Here is a 24891-nt window from a genome sequence, read left to right as displayed (position 1 = left end):
TTCCTTAACACCTGGACTAAAGAAGAAAAAATCTGCTTTTCACCACTTTTACACGTCAGTCACGACCTCTCCAAAAAGCAAGGTCGTAAAACTAAGGAGGTACATAAAAAATTCCAGGATATCGGACCCTAGGCGAGCCAAGCCCGAGATACCAGGAACTTCGTCATCCGGCTGGCGAGAAACCCATCAATACCGTAAGGAAGGACGGCGCTGCCAAGCCAGAGCTTCCGCAAATACAGTGCTCGGAAAGTGAGCTCGAGATGTCAGAACCAAGCTGACATCAGCCAGCGGAAAACACTGAAAAGGAGAATGCAGAGGCGAAAAAGTCTCCACACAGCAACCCCCTCTAACGCACACTTCCTAGGCCCGCTGAGAAAGCTAGGAAGTCTAGAATTGAGAGACGAGCCATGAGGACAGGCTCAGGAGATCTCATGTTTATAAAAAGAGTTAGAACTCCCGAGCCACAATTCTCAATATCCAGGCTGCAGAAAATGAAACAGACGATAAATGTGCCATGCTGAGAGTCCGTGAAGATCAAGTCTGTCTAAACTCATATCCTGATCCATAAAAGGATTTACCAACAGAAGATGAAGATGAGCGTACACCCAGTGAAGCAGAATAACTTCACCTTCCAACCGAAAACAACACCTACTGCCCAAGCTGTAGAGAAACACTCCCATCCTCATACTGACCAAAAGGAACCTCAGTGGCATTCCAGAAGAATAATTAGCAGCTCCAGACAGGCAGCCTGACCATGCTCAAGAGCAGAAGAATGTCCAAGGACAGAGGTGCCCCTGAAGACCAGACATCAGGATCTGAGGAAGGAAGCCAGCGAGCCCCCCCCCAAACCGACCGCCTAGAAAGGTCAGTGGACATGAGCAAGTCCAGTAAAGACCGAGTCATGTCTCGAAAAGAGAAATCACACTGAGCCATCAAATCACTCATAGCGGTGCATTAGGATCATACTAATAAATGTAGTCCTGAGATACTGGGAACCACTGACACTAAAACGACAGCTGAAGCAGCCGAAGGGAAAGCGAGCCGAAGCTCCTAGTGAGTCAGTAATCTGGATGTATCTCCTGGCAGCGCAACAATTGTCAAACGTTCACAGATTCTAAAATGCCTGTGAATTTCAGGGTATGCGCCAAATCCAAAAGCGCCACTCCAAGGGAGGCAGGCCAACCTAGTGCCGAGTCCAAGTCCAACGAGACTATGAAGATCCTCTTCCAGGATGCGAGCAGAAATGTGTGACCCCGAGAACTAAGCCGCAGAATGGGATGCAGCCTGCTAATCACATGGCCTTATGTGTGGCAAAGGCACTTCTTTATATAATTGGTATGCATCAAATGGTTTTTGTTGCTCAGAGGCACTCTTCCAATAATACTAGATAGGCTTTTCACATGTTATATCTAACAAAGGACTTACATGACCCGTCCTTCTCTGTGTCCTTAGATGCAGAGAAGGCTCTTGATCGGTTAGAATGGGCCTGCCCAATGCCCCAGTCTTGGCCCCCCATACATTCAGTGGTACCCCAAGAACTACAAGCACCGTCCTGAAGACCACAACCCCGTGCAAGGAAAACAGCAAACAGAGAGACTCCAAGAATTAACTGGAACCTGAGGAGAATGCAAAAGGAACCAACCTCACCTCTCCCTGATCCGATAGCATAGTGACTACTCCCTCAAGTGAAAGCTGTATGAGGCCATGGGAGAAGTCAAGACCCCTTCAGAATGAAGCACAAGAGGCCAGTAAACAGCAGTACGATCACTGCAGGAACAGGAAGAAGAAATTAAATTCTCTTAGAAAAATATTCAAGGTTCGTAAAGTAACCCATGAAAACAGGATTAACTCTATGCAACGGGAGCGACAAGCCGGATGCCCATAGAGGGAATACGCCAGAGATGCAATCAAGATGCTGCATCTACCGCCCTCAGAACAACCATAGCAATTTAACAGGAATTAGACAAATGCGTTGTGACCTGCCCATATGACCGAATCCTGTCCGTGAGACAGCTGAAAGAGCTGCCAGCGGGCGTGTAGTGTAAAGTGGCCCAGGGAAGGCCAACGATGGGACACCCTGGACGTAGTCCTAGGAACGCTCTACAGAAAAAGAGAGGTATGCTCGAAGGAAATCGGAAATGGCGTCCCCAGACACAGTCAGGGCAGTATCAATGTAAAAAATTGCCAAATTACACAGTGTCACCCATGGGAGACTTCGAGAGATAGTCAAAGCGAAAAATCTGGACACTCTCCTGCGCCTGAACCCAACACAGTGTGACACGGCTTCATCCAACTCAGTACGGAGGGCAGCCGAAATCGGGAGAAGTATAGAGTCAAACCGCAAGCAAACGGGGCTGCAGAGAGTCCCCTAGGGTATAACGCAAGCGCGGCAAAACTTCGTAAGGTGTTGAACATATTCCAATTCCATATAAATGGATTTAACAGCTTTTTCTGGTTAATTAACAAGTCCCGATGCACCCGAAGCTGCAATGGGAACTGAACTCATACCCTCAGGGAGACGAGGCAGCTGCTCTAACCGGAAAAGCCACAACTCAGATTTAAAGCAGTGTCATAGCACGCTTGGTATTAGTAGCTCTCATATGGTGGTGAACAGACTATGGCTGTGCTAGAGTTGTCTTTCTGTGGTTGCAATTACAGCAGTTTACATATTATATACAGTTATGTATTTTGTACCTGGGGCAATGGAGACTTGCCCAGAGTCAAAGGAAGCTGCAGCTAGCATTGAACTTGGCTCCTATGGCTCTCAGGTTGCTGTACTAACCATTAGGCTATGAGCCTGTTCTACAAATCAGAGCCCCCACCCTGGGCCCCCCCAAAAACAAAACAAAACATGCAGGCCGGTAAAACCGCCCGCAACTACCGCCGCAGCGTAGCGACGGATGAGCCCAACTCAGCCGGCTCCCAGAGAACTACTGAACGCCGCGGCGCCCTCCCCCCCCAGTGCAGGAGCGTCAGTCATTGCTCAGAAAAGACCACGGCTCTCAGTCGAAGAAGCAAACACCGCCGCGGCAAGCGGAAAACTGAAGCCACCATGTGACTTGCTCCACCGGCCAGACAACAACGTTCGCCCGTTTTGCCGGCCTCTTGCAACTGGGAGGGAAACCCAGAGAGCCAAGGAAGGCGAAGAGAGAAACCACAAAAAAAACCGCCGAAACAGACCACGAGAACGCCTCAGCGCGTCTGCCAGCATCGGAGCACCCATGTGATCTAACAGTCCATGGAAAAGGCCCGGGCTTTCAACCCTTTAGAACCCTGACCACAGCCGCGGCCCCTGCCGATCGACGGGTAGCCTCAGCAAACCATGGTGTATATGCGAGGGCACTCCCCCCCCCCCCCCCCGCCCACACAGGAAACCACCATGCGTCTCCTGTGCGCGGGAAGGCAGCAGCTACTCCAACTGAGCCCAACGCAGGGGTTCAGTGCACTCAAACACAGGCAAAAAAGCAAGAGATGAGCCGCACCAACGAACCACTCACCAAAGCTCAGCGGCTGTAAATAAAGGAGACAACCAACAACCAGAAATTATACCCTGCCATTGCCATACTCACAACCCAGCAGACAAGGTTGCCAGACCTCGGCAGGAACAGCTTGAGCACCCCTGAGAGTACTGAAGCATGGAAAGCCACCGCAGTCTCTTTTCTTGTGTTTTTTTTTTTTTTTTTTTTAAGGAAAGAAGAAAAAACGAGAGACCCAGATAGACCCTCTATCAGAGGAGGGAGGGTGAGGCAGGGACAAGGGAGGGCCCAAGTGTAACCTCTAAAGCCGGCACCGTACAGCCGGACACCCCTGTCTCACTGAAGAGAAAAAATCTCAACAGGAGAAATAGAATCAATTGTGAGTTCACTGAAGAGAAACCTCAACAGGAGAATTCGAAATTCCAGCCACAGCCAGAATCCAGGAGCTATTGGAATAGCTCCAACCCCTGCTGGGAGATAGAGCAAACTGAATGGACAGGAGGAATACCAGGCTATAAAGCCAACTGTTAATCAGTTTCTCTATCTCCACCTGCTGGTCGATGTGAGCTATTCCCACTTGTCTCTGGATTCATCTGCTGCTTTGCTAAGGAAATTATGATGCATGCTTTCAATTAGTCCAATGTTTCCCAGGTCTATTACCTAATATGGTGGGAATTAAATGATTAAAGAGACTTGGGAAATTATCTCATTCAATACTCCTAAAGGAATCAATTTCAAAACAATTTAAGGAATAGTATATTGGATTACAGGAATTTAAAGTCCCCTTTATAAAGCCATGGTGCCACCATTATTTCTTACAGGTAACTCATGGGACTTATAGTAAAGAATTTCCAGCTTAGAAGGATTAAAAATTTATAACACTCAGTGCCCACAAAAGGGCAATTCACACCTCAGAACCTGATGCGCTTAACTCCTTGTAGGCGGGGCTTAATTCCTCACTGTTGTGCTGCTGTGTTAGACTAATGCATGGCATTCCTGGGAAAAGCAGCGGTTAGAAGAGATGAAAGGAGAAAATAGTCCTCTTCAAACCTGACGCACTTAACGCCTCATTATAGTGACTGTGTACTCCAGTGACATCATGAAGGGGCAGGTCCAGCTCAGTTGAAAGTCAGGAATAAAGCTGTTATGTGCAGAGGCAGGCAGTTATGGCAACGAATCAACTGGCAGACTCAGACAGAGCAATGGATTCTTACTGCAGAGCAGCCAATTTCACCTCCTGTGTCTCTCCTGACTATTTAAAGTGATCACATGCTCCAGTGATGTAACCAGAGTGAAGTTCAGCTCAGATGTTTAATAGATGTTGACTTACTCTCAAACTTTATCTTATTAATTTAAGTAGACAAACAATGAATAAAATAGTGGTCAGACCATCTTACAGGGACCACCACATCTTTCACCTTCCAAAACTGAGACAAAGATTTTGATACAAATGCCAAATCAAGGGTCTTCCCCAACACATGAATGGGGACTGAAACCAACTGATTAAATTCCAAATCTTTCATAGTCTCGAGAAATAAGTTTTGATAACTGTTCTGCTAGATCACCTGTACGATTAAAATCTCCCATGTCAACAAATTTAGTAGCAGTATGTAAAATCAGTTCCATTAAAAGGGAAGCACTGGAATTGCAGGTCCTGAGGCAAGATGGCACAGTTAAAAATTCCAAACTCTGGATTTTCCATTGTAGCTGTGGATTTCCTATGTGAAATAGGGAATGCAAATCTCTATGGTCTCACTCACATCACTCCCTCCTCACACCATCTTGCCATCTAGACAAAATGAGCTTCTACCCATCTGAATGACATTTCTTAAAATTGGTATTTAAATGCCTGGGTCTCTCCAGAACAAGGAGGACAGATTGAGACATCTGGGTTGCTTTCAATGGAAGTAAAACCCAGATGTCTCAACCTGCCCTCCTTATTTCCATTGCTTTCAATGGACGTAAAACCTGGATGTTTTAAAATGTACTCCTTTTCTTGGAGCCATATGGTAAACCTAGGGCTCCTTTTACGAAGATGTGCTAGCGTTTTTAGTGCATGCACTGGATTAGTGCACGCTAGCCGAAAAACTACCACCTGCTCAAGAGAAGGCGTTAGCGGCTAGCGCGCGCTATTCCGCGCGTTAAGGCCCTAATGTGCCTTCGTAAAAGGAGCCCCTAGTTTAAAGGCTGCCATTCAGATGTGTGGATACTTCCTAAATTGGACACATAAGATCTTACTAATGATCTCTACACATACCACATCACTTTGTTCTTTCTAGTAAGGAAACTGAAAAAAAAACAACCCTCTTTTATACATGCATTGTCATCTCAGTCTTCTAGAACAGTGTTTTTCAACCGCTGTTCCGCGGCACACTAGTGTGCCGCGAGATGTTGCCTGGTGTGCCGTACGGTCAGGGCCGCCATCAGGGCAGTACCACCAGTCTAGGAAGAGGGGCGGTCCGCCCCATGTGGACAGGAGAGAGCTGGACGGGGGACCCGCGGAGTTCAATACAACTCGAGCCGCGAGGCTCGTCTTCTGTTCCTGCCTGCCCTGCAGCTAACATATAGCCGATCGCAAGCGTTCCCCGATGTCAGCGCTGACGTCGGAGGGAGGGCTTAAGCAAAGCCTGCCCTCTGACGTCAGCGCTGACGTCGGAGAATACTTCCGTTCGGCTATTTGTGTGCGGCAGGGCAGACAGGAAGCAGAAGACAAGCCTCGCGGCTTGAGCTTCGTTTTGCTGAGAAAGTTGCAAAGATGGGCTGGTAGGCAAACACGGAACACAAAAGGGGGGAGGGGGTGCGTTTTGGACACAAGGCATGAACTTGGGAGAGAGGAAGGGAAGGAAAGAGATGCTGAGGTGGGGGAGGGAATGGGTTTTTGGACACAGAAGGCATGGACTTGGGAGAGAGGAAGGGAGGGAAAGAGATGCTGAGGTGGGGGAGGGAATGCGTTTTTGGACACAGAAGAAATGGACTTGGGAGAGAGGAAGGGAGGGAGAGAGGAAGGGAGGGAAAGAGATGCTGAGGTGGGGGAGGGAATGGGTTTTTGGACACAGAAGGCATGGACTTGGGAGAGAGGAAGGGAGGGAAAGAGATGCTGAGGTGGGGGAGGGAATGCGTTTTTGGACACAGAAGAAATGGACTTGGGAGAGAGGAAGGGAGGGAGAGAGGAAGGGAGGGAAAGAGATGCTGAGGTGGGGGAGGGAATGGGTTTTTGGGCACAGAAGGCATGGACTTGGGAGAGAGGAAGGGAGGGAAAGAGATGGTTGTGTACACGGGGAATAGAAGAAAGGAGAATTTTTGGTCATAGGGAGGGAGTGAGGTACAGATAGTGGCATACCAGGGTGGGGGGGGCAGTCTGCCCCACCCCGGGTTTACGTCCCAAGGGGGTGCACAGCTGGCCACCCTCCAGTGTTGTCCCTAGGCCGGCAAACTGCGGCTCTTTAGCCACTTGAGTGCCACCGCCGCCAACGGTGTTGTTGGCGGTGGCAGCATTATAAAATACTTTCTTTGTGTTTATTTGATTCCTATTCAAGAGAATTACTTTATATATAGTCAATATAGGCACAGAGTTAAATTTTTTAACATTTTCTAATGGTGGTGTGCCTCGTGATTTTTTTCATGAAACAAGTGTGCCTTTGCCCAAAAAAGGTTGAAAAACACTGTTCTAGAACATCTCTTTCACAGATATACCACTGTATGCATTGGACATGGTCCTCCCTTTCTAAAATACCTATATTGAAGGAAGGAGGTCACAATTTGACTTTTGTTTTTTGATTAACTAGTACCTCTGATAACTTGATGTCTTCGTTTATATCCTCTGCAGCTTCAATTACAAAAACTGAAAAAAACCAAACAAACAGAGAAAAAAAATCTACCAGTTAGATCTAAATAGTTTGTTATTTACCAAAATATATTAAATTAGCCACATATAGCCTAAGGGCCCCTTTTACAAAGCCATGGTACAGATTTCCATGTGGCAAATGCAACATAGCCCATTCAAATCCTATGAGCTGCATCACATTTGCTACACCAGGACTCACCACTGCACTTTGTAAAAGGGCCCTAAGTAAGGTCACTATTTTCCTTCCAAAAGCCAATTGTGAAGTTTGAGATGTAGCTGCTAGATGAACAGTCTATACTTAAATATCTGTACGTAAGAAAGTATGCTGGATTAGGTCAAAATATTCAAATTTTAACTTTTTCTAATTAATGCTTTATTTATAGAAATAACAGATGCTATTAGAGATAAATTCTAATCATGGTATGAAATTTGGATTAACAGATATGTTTTAACTTTTTAATAGAGCTCTAGCTGTCATAGTGGTCCTGGAGAAAACTGGAATTGGAAGAAAATCTCTGTAGCCTCAAAAGATCATGTAGTACAATTTTTGTTTGTCTAATAAAAAGGTAGAAAGAGGTCAATCATCCTTCAAAAATTTGTAGAGAATTCATTATATACAAGGTTAACATAATAATTGCCATACTGCGACAGACCGAAGGTCCATCAAACCTAGCATCCTGTTTCCAACAGGTCGGTGCTAGGTTTTCTGGCAGCCATTTTAGGAAGGCAGCCACAATAGGCAGGAGTTAGTTGGCATCACTCCAGCCTATTTCCTCACCAGACCACAGGAAATGAACATGTAAGCCCATGACCACTGGGGGGAGGTGGGGGTCTTGTTCTGCTTCTGGAGGACTGGGCTGGAATGGGCATCAGAAGGGGGACAATTCTCCTCTTCATCCCCCCAAAGTCCCAATTCAGAAATGTCCCTCTATGGGGCCAGGTTTGCAGCAGAGCAAAGGCAGGCTTTAAAATTATCCGGACTATGTCAGACACCTTGTACATTAGTTAAATATATTGTGTCAGCACGGTGATGGAACTAGCTGGATATTCAGCACTGCTGCTTATACATAGAGTAGCACACTGAATATCTTGATTAAGTTTAATACTGGCACAGTGTTTAATCTAAGCCAGCTGTCATGAAATTCACCCTGGGGGTGAGGGGTTAATTTTATAACAGGGTGCCTATCTGAAAAATCCAAGAAAGTATCTATTTATATATCTTTTAAGGTAACCTAGGTGCCTATGCGCATTTATAAAATAGACACCCAGAACCAGACCCAGTAGCATACAAATTCACACCTACTCCAATAAAGCTGTAAATATGTGCATGTATTTGTGTATTTTATAAAATGCAACATACATTATTGACAGAAGAAGGTGGCTACTTCTAGACTAACCAATTTATTTGAGGAATGAACTTTCAAGATGCATGAAATACGTGGGTATATATAAGAAAGATGTACAAGAACGGAAGAGAATACAAAGAAAGTATTAGAAAATGCAGGACAGGGAATGGGAGAGAGAATGGCTGCAGGAGTTCAATTAATGTAACTGACAACTATGGTGGATGAGAGAGAATAAAGACAGGATGATCTCAAGAGCAGTTAACTCCGTTGAGGCCTATAGTGCACTGTGAATCTATAGTTTCTATTCAGGCCTAGGGTTCTCAACCTAGTGATCTAGTTTTCAAGATATCTACAATGAATATGCTTGAGACAGAGTTGCTTACAATGGAGACAGTTATCTTATTGAAGATATCCAGAAAACCTGACTGCCTGGGTGTGTCCTGAAGACAGGGTTGAGAATGCCTGGCGAAGGATAATGTTGACTATGCAGACTTTGTCTCTCCCTTTCCATACCACATGGGCCTGATTAAGGAACTGGCAAGCTTTGCACAGACCTTTGATCCAGATGTTTACATGGACCTAATGCGAGGTAGGTCCACTATCTAGTAGCTTTCTTCAGGATTTTATCTTTGCTGCAGTTTCATAAACACAACAAAAATCAGTACTATAGCCATCTACTTATTATTATTAGCCATAGTTACAACATTGCAATGTACTGGTCTAGAGACTTCTGTCTTTGACAATGAGTCATTGAACCATTTCATTTTTCTGCCACAGCCACTTCATACCTCCTATCCAGGCACATTAGATTCCACCAATGGTTCATGGGTATTATTGAATTATCCTGCCAATTATTTAATATCACCCAGAGAGCTACAGTAAGCATAAAAATACACAAGTATGCATCTTGTTTGGGCAATTTTGTTACCACTATCTCAGATTTCCATTTTACTATGGGGTACTACAGCTGGTATGTACCGTAAATGGAAGTATCACACAAATTCTTGCCCATAATACCCAAATAATCTTTTAAGGTTTCAACAGATTTTTGCATTAATGCCCAGTAGTTACACAGATGGCTAATGTGTTTGGACTTTTTTCAGAGTTTAAAACACTATCTGCAGTTCCCCAGACCTCCCCCCTCCCATGTTGTCTACTTCCAGTATAACAAGAAGCAGAAGCTACCAACTGCAAGGTATTGCAGTCAGAGCACTGGAAGGAAGGGGGGGAGTTCCTATGCTAAACAAATGACATTTGTTCATAAAGGTGGGGGAGGGTTAGAGAAATTAAGTCACCTAAAATATAAACTCAAACATTTGTATAAGGGACAACACATTTCTATAAGGGAAGCAATTCCAACACTACACCACACTCTCATGATTTTAGCTATGGTGCACGTGTTATGTGAGACACACAACACATGCACAACAGCAGCGCCCATTAAAAAAAATATCTTCTATAGGGCTTGCAAGGAGAGCAGGTGCTATTGGCTCAGCTGCAAATGTTTTTTGTTTTTTTTTTAAAGAAGGGCGCAGCTGTTGTGCGCTCACACAACACATGCACGACAGCTACGTCCTTACTTTAAAAAAAAAAGCTGATCTTGGCTCCGAAACTGGCAGGGGACGCCATGAATCAGCTGAACTGGCAACTGCTGCTCTCCCCTCTGCCGGCTCTGGAGCCACCATCAGCTGGGCAGAAGGAAGGAGAAAGGTGGCTGCAGGTAGGAGAGCGCCAGGCACAGTTTCTCCCCTTTAACCAGGGCTGTTCCACAAATAGTATGAATATAATTTGCATGCTATTTTGCTGAGCATCACCCAATGAAGAAAAATCCCTAAAACCAATACATATGATACAAATAAATTAGAGTCAGAGTTTTATGCATGGGGGTCTGAATTAGCACATTGAGAATAAGAACATGGAGCCAGGCTAACAACATACCCCCCCCCTAAATTAAAATTGCATTGACTGGAGAGGGGGAATAGGAGATCAAATACACCAGAGAGCTCTAATACTTTGACAACTCTTAGGTCCCCTGCCATTTGAAACTGGAGCTGAATGCTTCAGCTCTGCTGTCCTACTGTCCATAGGGTTTTCTAATAACCCTATAAACCCAATTATATTAGCGATAACATCTAGGGGTAAAAGGGATGGGATTTGATATACCGCTTTTTATGTGTGGTTACAATTAAAGCGGTTTATATATTTTAGACGGGTACTTATTTTGTACCTGGGGCAATGAAGTGTTAAGTGACTTGCCCACAGATGGAATCTGCGGCACCATTTCAAACTCTAGAATGGTTCAAAGGGGTTCAAAATTAACAACCGATGCTCTTTAATGAAAGCAACGAAGAGTTTCAGCAACACCACCCATACACTCTGCTTCCTCACCTCATCCCACTCCCTTCTCTAAAGAGAAACTGCACTTCTGCGGGCACAGTTACACAACATTTAATTCAGTCGTAGAGCGGTTATACATCAAGTTTTCAAGTTTCAATAAATATTTGATTAATCGCCTATCCTGAGTGCTAAGCGATTCATACTGCTTGCGTCCTAAAGCATGCGAAGCCTCAGCAACTACGGTACTTACAAAATGCATATGTAGATAGGCAGAAAGCAGCAACCAGATGTGTTTTGTTTACCATGTTGAAAGCTATCCCAATCTAGTCTACACACGAAGAAGGGGATATTTCAGTAAGGCAAACGTCCTCCCAAGGTCCCCGTCCCCCCCTCCCCCTCCCCCTCCTCCTCCTAAACAGCACCGGCAAGACCCTGTACAGTCTATACACACCACGATTACCACCGCCACCTAAACTAGCAGCCCTTCCTGAACTTCCGATACAAGCTGGAGTCTCATTGGTTACTGGAGCCTACTTTCCGATTGGCCAGGGCGGTTTTCCTAGGGTCGCTTCCTTTCCTTTCACTGGCTGTGGTGGACCTGGTGGTGGCTGTCTACAAAAGCGGATGCTGAAGCGCGAGTTCGTGTGTCGTCTGTGTTGCATGAAATAGGAGCAAAATAATAAAAGGAGGCGGTGGGATAAAGCAGAACATTGTTGTGCAGAATTTTTATTCAACTGCACGCATTACCATAATGCAGTGATGTAAATAGTGAAAACATAAGGTTTCCCAAGAAGAAAATGCATCTGTTGTATTCAGGACTGCCCGCAGCCATCCCACTGAGCGGTGTTTTGCAGTCTAGCATTCAGCTTTTTAACTGACCATAGTAAAAGTAAGTTAAACAGGAAAGCATGAATAACAATAAAACGCAAGTGTCCCAAAGAGGACAATAATAGCATAGAATGGTGGAGTCTCTACACCAGAAGACTTAAAGAGACTTGAATATACCATAGACAAGAGAAATAATGACACTTTTAAATTAGAGACCGACCAAAATTCCCAAAATCCTTTTTCTGACCTGTTTTGGCAATATTTTCACCTTACAGGGCACTGTTGTGAACTTCATAAAAAGGATGCCAGATAAACATCTCACCAGAACTCCCTTATAGGTTATCGTGAGCCCCCCCCCCAAAAAAAAAATAAACATGGTTAAAAATGACCATATGTTTTTTTGGGAGGGAGTCAAAAATGTGTGCTTTGTCTTTGTCTCCTTCCTTCCCTCTCTCTCTCTCACCCCTCCACCTCAATCAAACAGCAGTTGCTCTTCTTACATTCTTAGGCCTTCCTGGTGATCTAGAAATGTAGTTGTAGAAGTGATCTCCAATTACTCCTGCCCATTCTGGCTCTGCTTTCAAAATGGCTGCCACAGTTTGGGTAAAAGAACTCTTGGCTGACACACAGATAGATGCAAGGAGCTTAACATCTTTACATGGAAGGATAGATGCAAGGAACATTCAAAGTGCTATTTTCAAACAACTCTTTACTCAAGCTTTGAAGAGGTGAGGTGGTCAATTCCCCCATATTTGGAGAAGGCTGGGAGAGGGAAACGGGGTGAGATTGGAGACAGGATTGTGTCTGAATTCAAGAAGGCATGGGACAGGCAAGTAAGATCTCTTATGGTAGGGTTTTCATATTTGTATACAGGCAGACCCCGGGTTAAGAACAAGTTACGTTTTTAAAGCTGTTCTTAAGTCGGATTTGTATTTAACTCAGAACTTTTAGATTTTAAGATTCTTATTGCTTATTTCTGCTCTTAGCTGACAAAAGGGCCAACTGTCCCTACCTGGTGGGGGTGGGGTGAACTTTTGGGGGTTGGGGGTGTCAGCAGGAGGGATTGGGCATCCCTCCTGCTGGTGGTATATGGAGGGGGTGGAGGGTGTCCCATGTTCATTCCCCCCTCTTCCTTCTGTGTCCCAAGTTTGTGCACCCCTCCCTACCTTCCAGCCTTTGTCCCCAAATCATCTCCCCTCTCTCCCTTACTTGCTCAAGCTGCACTCGCTTCCTTCAGGGTCGTCCAGCTGGGCTGCTCCTTCTGCCTTTAGTGGCACTTGTTGCAGGGACGCGCGGGCAGTGATTCACATGCTGCATATGGCTAACCCACAAGCCTTCCCTCTAACGTCAGCTCTGACATCGGAGAGAAGGTTTCTGGGTCAGCTACATGCAAAGTGAAAGAGCTACTGGCGCATCCTTCCAACAAGTGCTGTTGAAGGCAGGAAGGAGGTAACTGGGATCCCACGCTGACCCAGAAATCTTTCCTTTGACATTAGCTTTGACATTGGAGGGAAGCCTGGGTCGGCTTTGGTGGAGAGGGGTGGGCAGGAAGGATGGATCCCTGGGAGCGGCTTCGGTGTAGGGGGGTGGGTGGGCAGGCAATATCCTCAGTGGCAGCCAGTGCTGTCTACCCCCAATAAACAGCTCATGTACCCCTAAGGATACACATACCACGTGTTGAGAAAAACTGCACTAGCCCACCCACCAGGCTACTTAAGACATCTGTGTGCAGCTCTACTACCAGGTGCTGATGTTATGGAGACAGGTATATATGTTTGTATTCTGATCTTTGTAGGTGTGAGGAGGTCTGTGAGCACTAGGCGAGTGTGGGGGTGTCTTACCTTGATGCATGCAGTGGTTATCTGGTCAGTTTGGGCACCTTTATGGCACTTAGACGCTTCTAAAACAGGTCTAGTTCCAAATGTATAAGTTCTGTCCAGGATATCTTGCAAAATGTTTGATTATCGTTGCAACATGTCCATGTCTAACCCGCCCTTGAGACTGCCTAAAGCTCGCTCATAACACGCCTCCACCACGCTCATCTCGTGCTCTGAACGTACAGAGGCTGGAACACCTTGCTAGACATACAGAAAGACAGTTTTGATTATTAGCGCTTGGACATCCTAGCGATTAGGACATCCAAGTGCTGATTTAGGATGCTTTTTGGACGTCTATGGGCTCCTTTTATCAAGCCACGTGTAATAGCGCACATTAAACCGCTGGCCGCGCTAGCCGCTACTGCCTCCTCTTGAGAAGGCAGTAGTTTTTGGCCAGCGCGGGGGTTAGTGCGTGATGAAAAGTCGTGCGCATTAAACCCGCTAGCGCGGCTTGATAAAAGGAGCCCTATGTTTTTTTATTATGGGCCCCTAAGACATCCACAACTATTGAAAAGCCTGATCAAAAAGATGTGTCATTTTGTATTTTGGACATGAAGGTTCTGTACGGTATGTTAATGGCAAAGTATTCCAAAGAAGAGGAGCCACACATAAAAGGCCACAAATAAATCCTTAAGTAAGCCATTTACAGATGGATAGATAGATAAAGAATTGGTGTGAAAAGCAGGAAACATCCCAAAAAGAGACTTAGGTCACAATTGGAATAAAATATTAAAATCAATGATTAATCTTGCACTATTTGGAGAATGAAGCTAGAAAGATTATTTCTGCATCTAGTAAGCTTCTACTAAAATCCATCTGCCTTAGAGCTCCTTTTATCAAACAGCAGTAGAGTATTTTACTGCGGGCTGGCGAGGTAAATGCTCCAACGCTCATAGGAATTGAATGAGCATCGAAGCATTTAGCTCTCCAGCCTGCGGTAAAACACTTTACCGCTGCTTGAAAAAAGGAGCCCTTAGTTTCCTCAGCCAAAGGTTTAAACTTCTCTCACAGCTGGGCTTTTTTCACAGCCAGCTTCCTCACTAGATTAAAGTGTCATTGCTAAGCAACATTTTACAATGTTCAAATGTTTTGTCTCTTTGTGTCCAAGTACTATAGTACTGTTGTTCTCTGTAACTAAGAGTCACCGTTATTATGGTTATTATTATATCAAATTTACATAGAACATCTGACAGCTAGAAGGCATAGAACATTTCACTAAATCATGAATTCAGAAATTACCAGTTAGATTTTTTATTCTCTCACAGATAAGTTTTGATAAGAGGTAAGTGCCACTAGAGGCAGTATGTTAGTCAAATGAAAGCTTAGACTAGAGAATGACGTGGGGAAAAAATGTGTCTCAGCCTCATCCCTGTGAACTCAACTCTGTCCCCGCCCCCGCGAACTCTGATCCCATCCGCACAAGCCTTGAAGAGTTATGATTTTATATTGAAACAATTTTATTAAAGTATAAAAATAAACAATATTCTGTACAACTGTCATTTTATAAATCACAAATACAGAAAAAGGATAACATAGTAACATAGTAGATGATGGCAGATAAAGAAATAGGTAACGTGGTTAAGTCCTGTTTTTTTCAAGCTCTGGATGATTTGCTCAATTTCAAAATTTTTAGAGCCCAAGTCTTTGAACATTCTGGTCTACTTTTTAGTCATCGCGAAATTAGACTATTGCACTAGTTTACTTACCGGAATCAGATGCCTACAAATAATTCAAAACGCTGCCATTTAGCTCATTATGAAATCTAAAAAATTTGATCAAGTGATTCCTCTCTTACACTGATTGCCAATAAAACATAGGATTTCTTACAAAATTTCATTAATAACATTCAAAACACTACAAACTAAAACCTCTCAATTCATCGAAAAATATCTCATTCCTTACGAGCCTTCCCGTATTCTTAGATCTACAGACTGCAGATTACTAACTATTCCCTCATTGCAAATAATTGGTACCAAAAGCCAAGACATGTTCTCAGTAGTTGCTCCTCAGCTTTGGAACTCTCTTCCCACCTTCATGAGAGAAGAAAAAAACCTAGATCACTTTAAAGGCCTTCTCAAGAGTCATTTATTTAAAGACGCATTCAAAACTTAAATTCAATACTTTTTTCCATCCTTCAACTTCCAAAATAAACAATTTTCAGCACCCCCGTACCTTTTGTACTTTCCTTAATTGTTATTTATTTTTATTTTATTTCTTATATACCACTATACCTTGAGGTTCAAAGCGGTTTACAATGAAGATAGATTAAAGATACATTAAAATAAAATAAATAAAAATGGTACTTTGGATTTCCCTAGCTGTCCCGAAGGCTCACAATCTAGCTAAAGTACCTGAGAAAACAATAAATAAAAATAAAATAAATAAAATAAAATAAAATAAATTCCAATCAGACAATAGGATCTGATGTTAGAAGTTCATAAAGACGATATGCCAAGGAGAGAAAGCTGGTATGCTCCTTAAGCCCTGACGTATGCAGCCAAGCCAACACACAATATTTCAGCCATGAGGTTTCCCAGGAAGTAATAATGAGTGCCAAAATACAGGCTAGTCATTTAGATCAGAGTCAATGCAATATTAAAATGCAGGCATGTCATTTGGATCAGATGACCTCTGCAACAGCCAGACAACCGCCACTATCATCTCAGTGCATCAGCTGCATTAAATGGTCAACTGCCACCATTCTCAGATTCGATATCTAGTATGGTATAGAACCCTGCTGGATCGGGGGAGGGGTGGAGCTGTGCTCTTAAGTCTCTGCCACTGCTTCTGCTGCCTGCCGCTGGTTTCGGTGTGGCTCCGGCGTCTCCTTGTGCTCACCGTTATCCCCTGCTGGATCGGGGGAGGAGCGGAGCTGTGCTCATTAAGTCCCTGCTGCTGATTCTGCTGTCTGCCGCTGGTTTCGGTACGGCCCCAGCATCTCCTTGTGCTTAACCGTTAGCCCCTGCTGGATCGGGGGAGGGGCGGAGCTGTGCTCTTAAGTCCCCGCTGCTGCTTCTGCTGCCTGCCGCTCTTTTTGGTACTTTTTTCTATATCAATTGTATTTCTTCCTCACTTACCTTTCATTTCACATCAGTTAAGTTTGACCCGTCTCACATTAGTTAAGCCATTTGTTTTAAAACACTTATAATTACTTGCATTTTTATTGGTGTTTTTATTTTAATCCCCTATATATTGTACCTGTAACTCATGTATTAATAAGATTATATTGTGTGTATATGAAAAATGGATGGAAGAAATTGCATTACAATTAGAATTACTGTATTATTATGGGGTGGAGTCAGGGGCGGAGTTTGGGCAGGTCTGGGGTAGAGTTTGGGTGGGTTTGGAGCGAAGTTTGGCCAGGGGTACTCGGTTTGTGTTTGTTAGGCTTAGGGCAGTGGTCTCAAACTCAAACTCTTTGCAGGGCCACATTTTGGATTTGTAGATACTTGGAGGGCCTCAGAAAAAATAGTTAATGTCTTATTAAAGAAACTAGTCTTATAGCCCTAGTCTTATAGCACATTAATGGGTGCTAGAATATATGTGTGTGTGTCTGCCTTTATTTCTTTCTCTCTCTCTCCTTAGCCGCTTTCTGTATTTCTGTCTTTCTTTCTTTCTGTCTTTCTTTTTCCTTGGCTGTCCACCACCACCCCTTGCCTGCTCCCCCTGTCCATTCTCCCTTTCTTTTATCTCCCCTATGTCCACCACCACCCCTTCACTGCTCCCCTTATCCAGCAGCAGCCCTTTTCCCTTTATTTCACCTCCCCCTTGTCCATCAGCACCTCTTCCCCTGTCCAGCAGCACCTGTTTCCTGCTCCCCCTGTCCAGCAGTAGGCCTCCCTTCCTTTTTCTTCCCCCCCCCGTCCATCAGCACCTCTTCCCTTGTCCAGCAGCACCCCTTACTTCCGTTCACATCTGTCCTCCGCCACAGCCACCGTGGCCTGCAGGCGCCGACAGCCGCCGCAAACGCCTGAAACTGACAGCCGCCTTAATGTTTCCGCCATCCCTGCCACCGCCGCTGCTTGAGAGACCCGCGGGACCGAAAGCAGTCAGCGTGTCTGGGGCTCATGAAGAGGAGTCCTGGTTTCGCGCATGCGCACTCCTGCCGACCACTGAACTACAGATCAGAGAACACGCGGTAAGAGTGCGCATGCGTGCTTAGCATTTTATTATTATATAAATGACAATTTTGCATGAGGTAAACCTTTCAGCTAAGTCTTAATAATAATATTGTAATTTATAGCTAAAGAGACATATGATCAAGAAACTGTTTAATTTTACTTTTGTGATTATGATAAACATACCGAGGGCCTCAAAATAGTATCTGGCGGGCCGTGAGTTTGAGACGACTGGCTTAGGGGGTACTTGGCTTGAAAAGGTTGAGAAACACTGCCTTATTACATGCATACTTATTTATACATTTCTTGTTCTTTTTATGTTCATGTTTATGAATCTTTTGTATTGTAACAATTTAAAATTTCAATAAATATTTGAAAAAAAACCTTTACATTCAAAGAGTAACATAATTGGAATATTCTCACTACTTTATAACATCTTTCACATTGCTTGTTGATCCTTCCTTAATCTGTCACATTGAAGATTAAAAAAAGCTGTCTTTTTGCCTCACTAAGTGACCTTTTGGTACAGGCAGTCCCCGAGTTACAGACACCCCACACAACTCATACTTAAGAACGCAGTATTTCCAGTGGCACATAGACTAATGATGCATGGCCACATTAAGAACAATGTGTGGCTGTGTATGCTGTAGCTTAGAGGAAACCCTGATAGGGATAGTTGGCCTTTTTGTAAGCTGGGAGCAGAGGTAAGCAGCAAAATCTTAAAATCTACAGGGTCTGAGTTATGTACAAATTCGACTTAAGAACAGCTTTTAAAAACGTAACTCGTTCTTAACCTGGGAGACTGCCTGTACTCTTCCTAGTACGTCACACAAGTGGTTATCGCCTACCGCAGAACCGGCGTCTCCGTAGCCTTGGCAATTGCATGCGTCACGTTGAAAAGCCGAGCTGCAAGTGGCTGGAATCTTTCGAGAAGTCTCGAGAATGCGGAAGCGGAAGCTGCACGTGGAGCCTGCAAAAAGCAAAGCGCTGAGAGAAGTGTAGTTTCTGGAAAATTCTCGTCCAGCAATCTATGAAGCGGAGAGCAGGGCCCCGCCTCCTTATATGACAGACACGGTTTGGAGAAAGGGTGGAAAAGCTGAGCTCTGCGCTTACTAGGAAAAAAAAAAGTGAAACCAGGCATACTGTATAGAATTAAAGTAGCTTAGAATCGTGCCGTTAATTCAGCTGCGCTAAGATCCGATTTTGCTTTTTTTTTTTTTTTTAATTTCTACCTTGCATCTACTTGGTAACTGGCATCATGTCAGTTGTTGGATTTGATCTGGGTTTTCAGAATTGCCACATTGCGATCGCTAGAGCCGGCGGTATTGAGACGATTGCCAACGAATTCAGCGATCGATGTACACCGTGAGTAGCGGGATTGGGTGACTGTTCTGCTGTATACCGGCTGGAGATGGGGGGAGGGCTCGCTCACTCCTGCAGTATGTCTTTCTATGGCTGGCAAAAAAAAAAAAAAAAAAGGTTTTGTGTGGCATTAGACGGCGCTCTTCTCATTGTCTCAGCTTTCCTCAGAAATTCTTGAAAAATGAGCGGCTCGAATTCAGAGCCGGCATTTGAGCTACAGCCCATTCATTAACAATGTAGAAATCTAGGTACGGGTGCGGCATTAAGAGAATCCCTGATCCGCATACTTTTAACAAGTAATTTAAGCCCACAAACTGGGAAAGACGGTTGTTGGTAGGTAGAGAACTTTCGTCTGAATACCCCGATTTTTTTTAAACTGGAGGAGGAAGTAGTTGCTAACAGATTTTTTTTCTTTGAAAAAGCGTAATATGGTTATCCAGAGTAATGATTGTGGCTTTCTTGTTATTAAACTATGATTCTTAAGTACACTTGTTCTTAAAATAGTCATAGTGATTTTTTTATTCGAAGTAGTTTAAGTACACTTGTTCTTAAAATAGTCATAGTGATTTTTTTATTCGAAGTAGTGTTAATAGGTTGGCCTGGCGAATTTTGTCAGTTTTCTGATACCTGGTAGGTTCAAAGGATGAGACCCGCTATTCAGGGTCGTGGCGTCACAAGTCAACTGAATTTGTTGCTGGCGCGATGATGTCATGGGGAAGGCTTTGGAATCTCCAAGAGTACTGCACTCCGGGGCCCTCCTAGGCTGCAGTGCGCCCTCCTAGGGATTGTAGCACTAGTTATCAGCAGGTAGCGCTGCTGATCTGGACGCCGTTTTCAAAGGAGCGGCAAATGGCTCCTTGGACGCATCAATTTTTATTAATGTGTGTGCAAGCTAGAAAGAAAAGATATTCCCCCATAAGCAAATATGCTATAGGTACCATATCTGGCAATTCTGAAACGGTTCATCCGTTGTGTCCCTTAGGAATAGCTTATTAATGGATTATAAAGGTTACCTAAAATAGCTAACACAGAGAAATAATAATGTCATCAGAAATTGAAGAAGGGAAAATATACAAAGGATGCTTCTTTGGGAAACAAAATGGAGATATATCTCTTATTATGATATCATGTTTGTCTGTCTTATTTGTTTAGATTGTAAGCTATTTCAAGCAGGGGCTGTCCTCTTTGTGACTCTCTGTACAGCGCTGCATACCTCTGGTAGTGCTATAGAAATAATTAATAGTAGTTTGGTTCTCTGGGCATCCCATCTAATTGCCCAAATGAAAAAAAAAAAAAAAAAAATGGGTAGGAGAGGGGAGAGTGAGTCAGGCACTTGTATCAGATTGAACACCCCCTGAAGGCAATATTGGAGAAAGTGTTGTAAGCTAAATAAATGTAGTTCAGGAGGTCAGGCTTTTTGCGCTTTAGGTAAACACTAATAGGAGGATTCTTAAAACTTTCTATGCTGTTAACGATGGTTGCCAGTTTAGCGTGCCAGTATTTTACTGGTTGATTATCAGAATGACCTTTTCAAGCTTTCTAGAAGTCTCTGACTTTGCTATCAGTGTTCCCTCTAAGCGGGCGGGTGTTGTGAGCAAACTTTTTTCACCGTGAGCCAAAAATATCGGGCGCCAGCAAGTTATGAGCCAACTCGCCCGATTCTCCTCTCGCCGCCCTGCCATCTGCCGTACGCCTCTTCCGATCGTGCGCTGTGACGAGAAACGTGTGCGCTGCGATGTAATATTTTGTGCGCCAGCGCACGCCAGCGCAGCTTAGCGGGAACACTGGTTCAAATGGTTTTATTTATTTCCCCAAATTTATTTTTGTTATACGCATTGAAAATATTTGATATTGCGTTTAAATCAAAATCTCAATAAACTTGAAACGAGTGCCCGTGAGATTGTGGGAGGGTTAAATACTCAAAACTTAGAAGTTTTTGCTACGCCAGCTTTCTGGTATCTTTACATACAGTGGCGTACCTAGCATATGTAACATCCGGGGCCCATCATTTTTTGGCACCCCCCCCCATCTGTAAGAAAAACATGATTTTTAGTAACAAACCACACGTCACACATGAGTACCTAGGAAAAGGCAGCATCTTACATATTGCAGTGAGCAGTACATCAATACACCCATTGTAAAACTAAACAAGCCAGACCAGCACAGATCAATCCTACACCGTCAATCCTAACAGAAAACCATGTCTTTCGAACACACAGAACACAGAAAACACCTTCGCCTAGTAAGGAATATGTAATCACAAACTAACCCCTCCCTCTTTTACAAAACTGTAGTGTGGATTTTAGCTACGGAGGTAACAGCTCTGATGCTCATAAAATTCTGAGCATCAGAGCTGCTACCACCAAGGCTGGTGCTAAAAACGCTTCACAGTTTTGTAAAAGGGGGGATAAAATAAAAATACATAGACAAAGGTTAAATTGAACCAGCAAGAAGCTGGACTCTGCATACAATGCTTCACAGAAACAGTGACACATGTCTCCTAAAGCAATAAATAAATAGAAATTTTTTTCTACCTTTGTCTTCTGTGGTTTCTCCTTTCCTCATCTTCTTGTAACTCTCTTCCTTCCATCCACTGTCTGCCGTCTCTCTTCCCCTATATGGCATCTTCTCTCCTTCTATGCCCCTTCCAGAAACTGTATGCCTCCCCCTTCCATCTCTCCTTTCACCCCATTGGTCTGGCATCTCTCTCCTCGCCTTCCCTCTCCCACACCTCTCCTCATAGTCTGGTATCTCCCCTTCCCTGATTCTCTGGCATCTCTCTCCTTTCCTTTTCTTCCATCTTTCGCTCCCCCTCCATGCTCTCACATCTCCCCCTTCCTTTTCCCTTAGACTGGCATACCTTCCTCCTACGCTCCAAGCCCTGGCATCTCCTTTAATTCCCTCCCTCATCTTCCTTCTCCCTCCAGCTGGGTACCGCAACACTCTTCCCTGCAGCTCTGCACTTCCCCACAATTGCCATGCTTCGGTTCCTCTTCTTCCTTCCTTCCTCCCCCCCCCCCGCGGGACCCTGCGGCACCATCAACTCTTACTCCCTCTAATGTCGGCCCTGCAGCTCCAGACTTCCTCGCACCTTCTCCCCTCCCCCTTTGGATCGCTATTATTTTAAATGTTATAGCCGCGGAGCTGTATCCATCAGTGGAGATGTCTAACCTCGGCCTGCCCCGGAACTCTTACTGCAGCAGCCGCCCGTCTAGGCAGGAACAGGAAGTCACTGTTGCAGTAAGAGTTCCGGGGCAGGCCGAGGTTAGACATCTCCACTGATGGATACAGCTCCGCGGCTATAACATTTAAAATAATAGCGATCCAAAGGGGGAGGGGAGAAGGTGCGAGGAAGTCTGGAGCTGCAGGGCCGACATTAGAGGGAGTAAGAGTTGATGGTGCCGCAGGGTCCCGCGGGGGGGGGGGGGGGAGGAAGGAAGGAAGAAGAGGAACCGAAGCATGGCAATTGTGGGGAAGTGCAATCCCCCCAATGCGTCCCCTTACCTTACCGACGCGTGTGTGCGCTGTGAAGAGAAACTTTGCGCTGCGATGTAATATTTTGTGCGCGAGCGCAGGCCAACGCAGCTTAGCGGGAACACTGTTTGCTATGTAAATGTAGGACAATGAGGTCATTAATATTTAAAGGAGCACTCTTGGAGATTCCCTAACCTTGTTGTGCCGCACAAAATTTTCTATATACACCGGTGTATATTGATAGCTTTTTCTGGCTTTGAGTCTATAAATTTCATATCCCTGAAAGTATTTCAGCACAAAATTTTCTGGCAGGGACTGAGCTGTTGTAGCTTTACTTTCCTGTCAGTGCTGATTGGCTCAGGCACTGACAGGAAAGTAAGGCTTGCCAGCTGACAAACCCCCCCCCCAATAAAAAGTCCCCTGAATCAAAGGACCTTAGGAGGGATGCCCACTCCCTCCTGCTGCTAGGGTCCAAGCCCCCTCCTCCCCCTCGACAGCACCCTGATAGCCCCTTGGACAATTGCGACAGGAGGGATGCCCACTCCCTCCCGCTGACAGGGTCTAAGCACTTCCCCCCAGCCCAACAGTCCCCCCAACACTCCTGGCAGAAGGGATGCATACTTCCTCCCTCTGCCAGGGTCCAAGCCACTTGACAACCCCCTGCTCTCTCCCTTACCTCTATGATGAAGGCCAGCAGGAAGGATGTCTACTTCCTCCAGCCTCTTCAAAATTGCAGGCCTTCCCCTTCATGGTGCATCCTGGGATGTACCAGGGAGGAGCCTAAGGCTCCTCCTGTAAATGATGATATTGCTAAGCAGGAAAGGCTAATGGAACCATTACAAAATTCAACATATATTTGAATGGTTTATGAAATGATTAATTAAAAAAAACCTAAAACATTTGACTGAAATATGTTGTGAAGTGTTATGTTAAAATGAAAACGTGGTGTAGCTGAGTGTAGATAGACATCAAAGTTGTGGTAGATGTGATTTGCAATTGTTCTGTAAAACTGTATTGTGTATGCAGTGCAGCACTACAGCTAAAACTATTTTAATAAAAAATTTAGATATGCTATTGCTAAAGTGTATTCCAGTGCAATGGGTGAGACATTCTGGACAGATGGGTAATAATATCCCCATAGCCGCGGGCACTCTGGATTTTTTCTTTTGCCTCTGCTGTATACTTCACTGGGCTCCTTAGTGAATGTTAACAGGTGATGGTCAAAGAGGGGAGGGGTGGTATTGCAGAATTTAGTGATTGAACAGTTGGAGGATAGAATTAGTAGGTCTATGCCAGGGATCTCAAAGTCCCTCCTTGAGGGCTGCAATCCAGTCAGGTTTTCAGGATTTCCCCAATGAATATGCATGAGATCTATGTGCATGCACTGCTTTCAGTGCATATTCATTGGGGAAATCCTGAAAACCCAACTGGAATGCCCTCAAGGAGGGACTTTGAGATCCCTGGTCTAGGCAGTGTCCTTTCTGGTTAGGGCAAGGAACTTAGAGGCAAAAGAGTTGGAGGGGTCATTGACATGGATATTGATGTCACTGAGGATGAGAGAAGGGGATGAGGGCTTGAGGAAGGAGGAGAGCTCAGAGTCAGTCAGGAAGGAAGAGTGGGACTATCGGTGTGGTGGGGGGGGTGTTGGTAGATGACTGCTACTTGGAGAGGTAGTTGAGCAAAAAGGCGGATAGAATGGACTTCAAAGGAGGAAGATATTGAGATGGTGGGAAAAGGGGTTGAAATCTGCAAGAGGGTGAGAGTAGTATACCCATGTTGCCTCCTTCACCAACCAGGCAAGGCATGTGGGAGAAAAGGTAGCCTCCATGACACAGGGCAGCAGCTGAGGTACAGTCATCAGGGCAAATCCAGGTCTGTTAGTGCAGGCAAGTGGAGAAATCGAGAGTGGAGAGATTGAGAGATAAATAGGTAATGTATGTAGGCAAGCTTGTTGGGAATGGAGCGGGCATTCCATAAGGCACACGAGAAGGGCAGGGAGGAGGGGGGAGGAAAGGAATAGAAATAAGGTTGGTGTTATTACGGGTTGGCTCGTAGGAATAAGGTGGACCATAAGACTAGGGTGGGAGTTTGTTGGAAGGACCAGGGTTGGGGGTTGATGTCCCCAGCAGAAAGCAAGAGAAGGAGGAGGAAGGGAAGGTGAGAGGGCACCTGCAGCTGCGACATGGGTGAGGTGCACGCAGGGAGAGAGGGGATGACTGAATGAGAGGG

The 24891-nt window shown here is 44.8% G+C and overlaps 2 protein-coding genes across 8 annotated transcripts in view; one reads left to right on the top strand and one right to left on the bottom strand.

Annotated features, from left to right (window-relative positions):
* Positions 1–18760, bottom strand: part of B3GLCT (beta 3-glucosyltransferase) — a 96911-nt gene extending 78151 nt beyond the window's left edge. For 2 of the 7 annotated variants that reach the window (XM_033950110.1, XM_033950107.1), the window contains exons 1-2: positions 11254–11387; positions 7265–7317 (exon numbers count right to left, since the gene is read on the bottom strand). In XM_033950110.1, the coding sequence (XP_033806001.1) occupies positions 7265–7317; positions 11254–11308 (108 nt within the window). In that variant the 5' untranslated portion in view covers positions 11309–11387. Of the gene's footprint in view, positions 1–7264; positions 7318–11253; positions 11388–11454; positions 11558–12078; positions 12098–18674 lie in introns of those variants that run through there. The other 5 variants (XM_033950108.1, XM_033950113.1, XM_033950114.1 and 2 more) reach the window with 5 other exon arrangements.
* The window catches only part of HSPH1 (heat shock protein family H (Hsp110) member 1), a 161714-nt gene continuing 155582 nt past the window's right edge, over positions 18760–24891 (top strand). The window contains exon 1 of the mRNA XM_033950106.1: positions 18760–19191. Coding sequence (XP_033805997.1) covers positions 19085–19191 — 107 coding nt within the window. The 5' untranslated portion in view covers positions 18760–19084. The remainder of the gene's footprint in view (positions 19192–24891) is intronic.

Source organism: Geotrypetes seraphini, chromosome 6, assembly GCF_902459505.1.
Source record: "Geotrypetes seraphini chromosome 6, aGeoSer1.1, whole genome shotgun sequence".
Classification (NCBI taxonomy): Eukaryota; Metazoa; Chordata; class Amphibia; order Gymnophiona; family Dermophiidae; genus Geotrypetes; species Geotrypetes seraphini.
The sequence above is the reverse complement of the archived record's forward strand: the minus strand, read 5'-3'. Positions and strand labels throughout refer to the sequence as shown.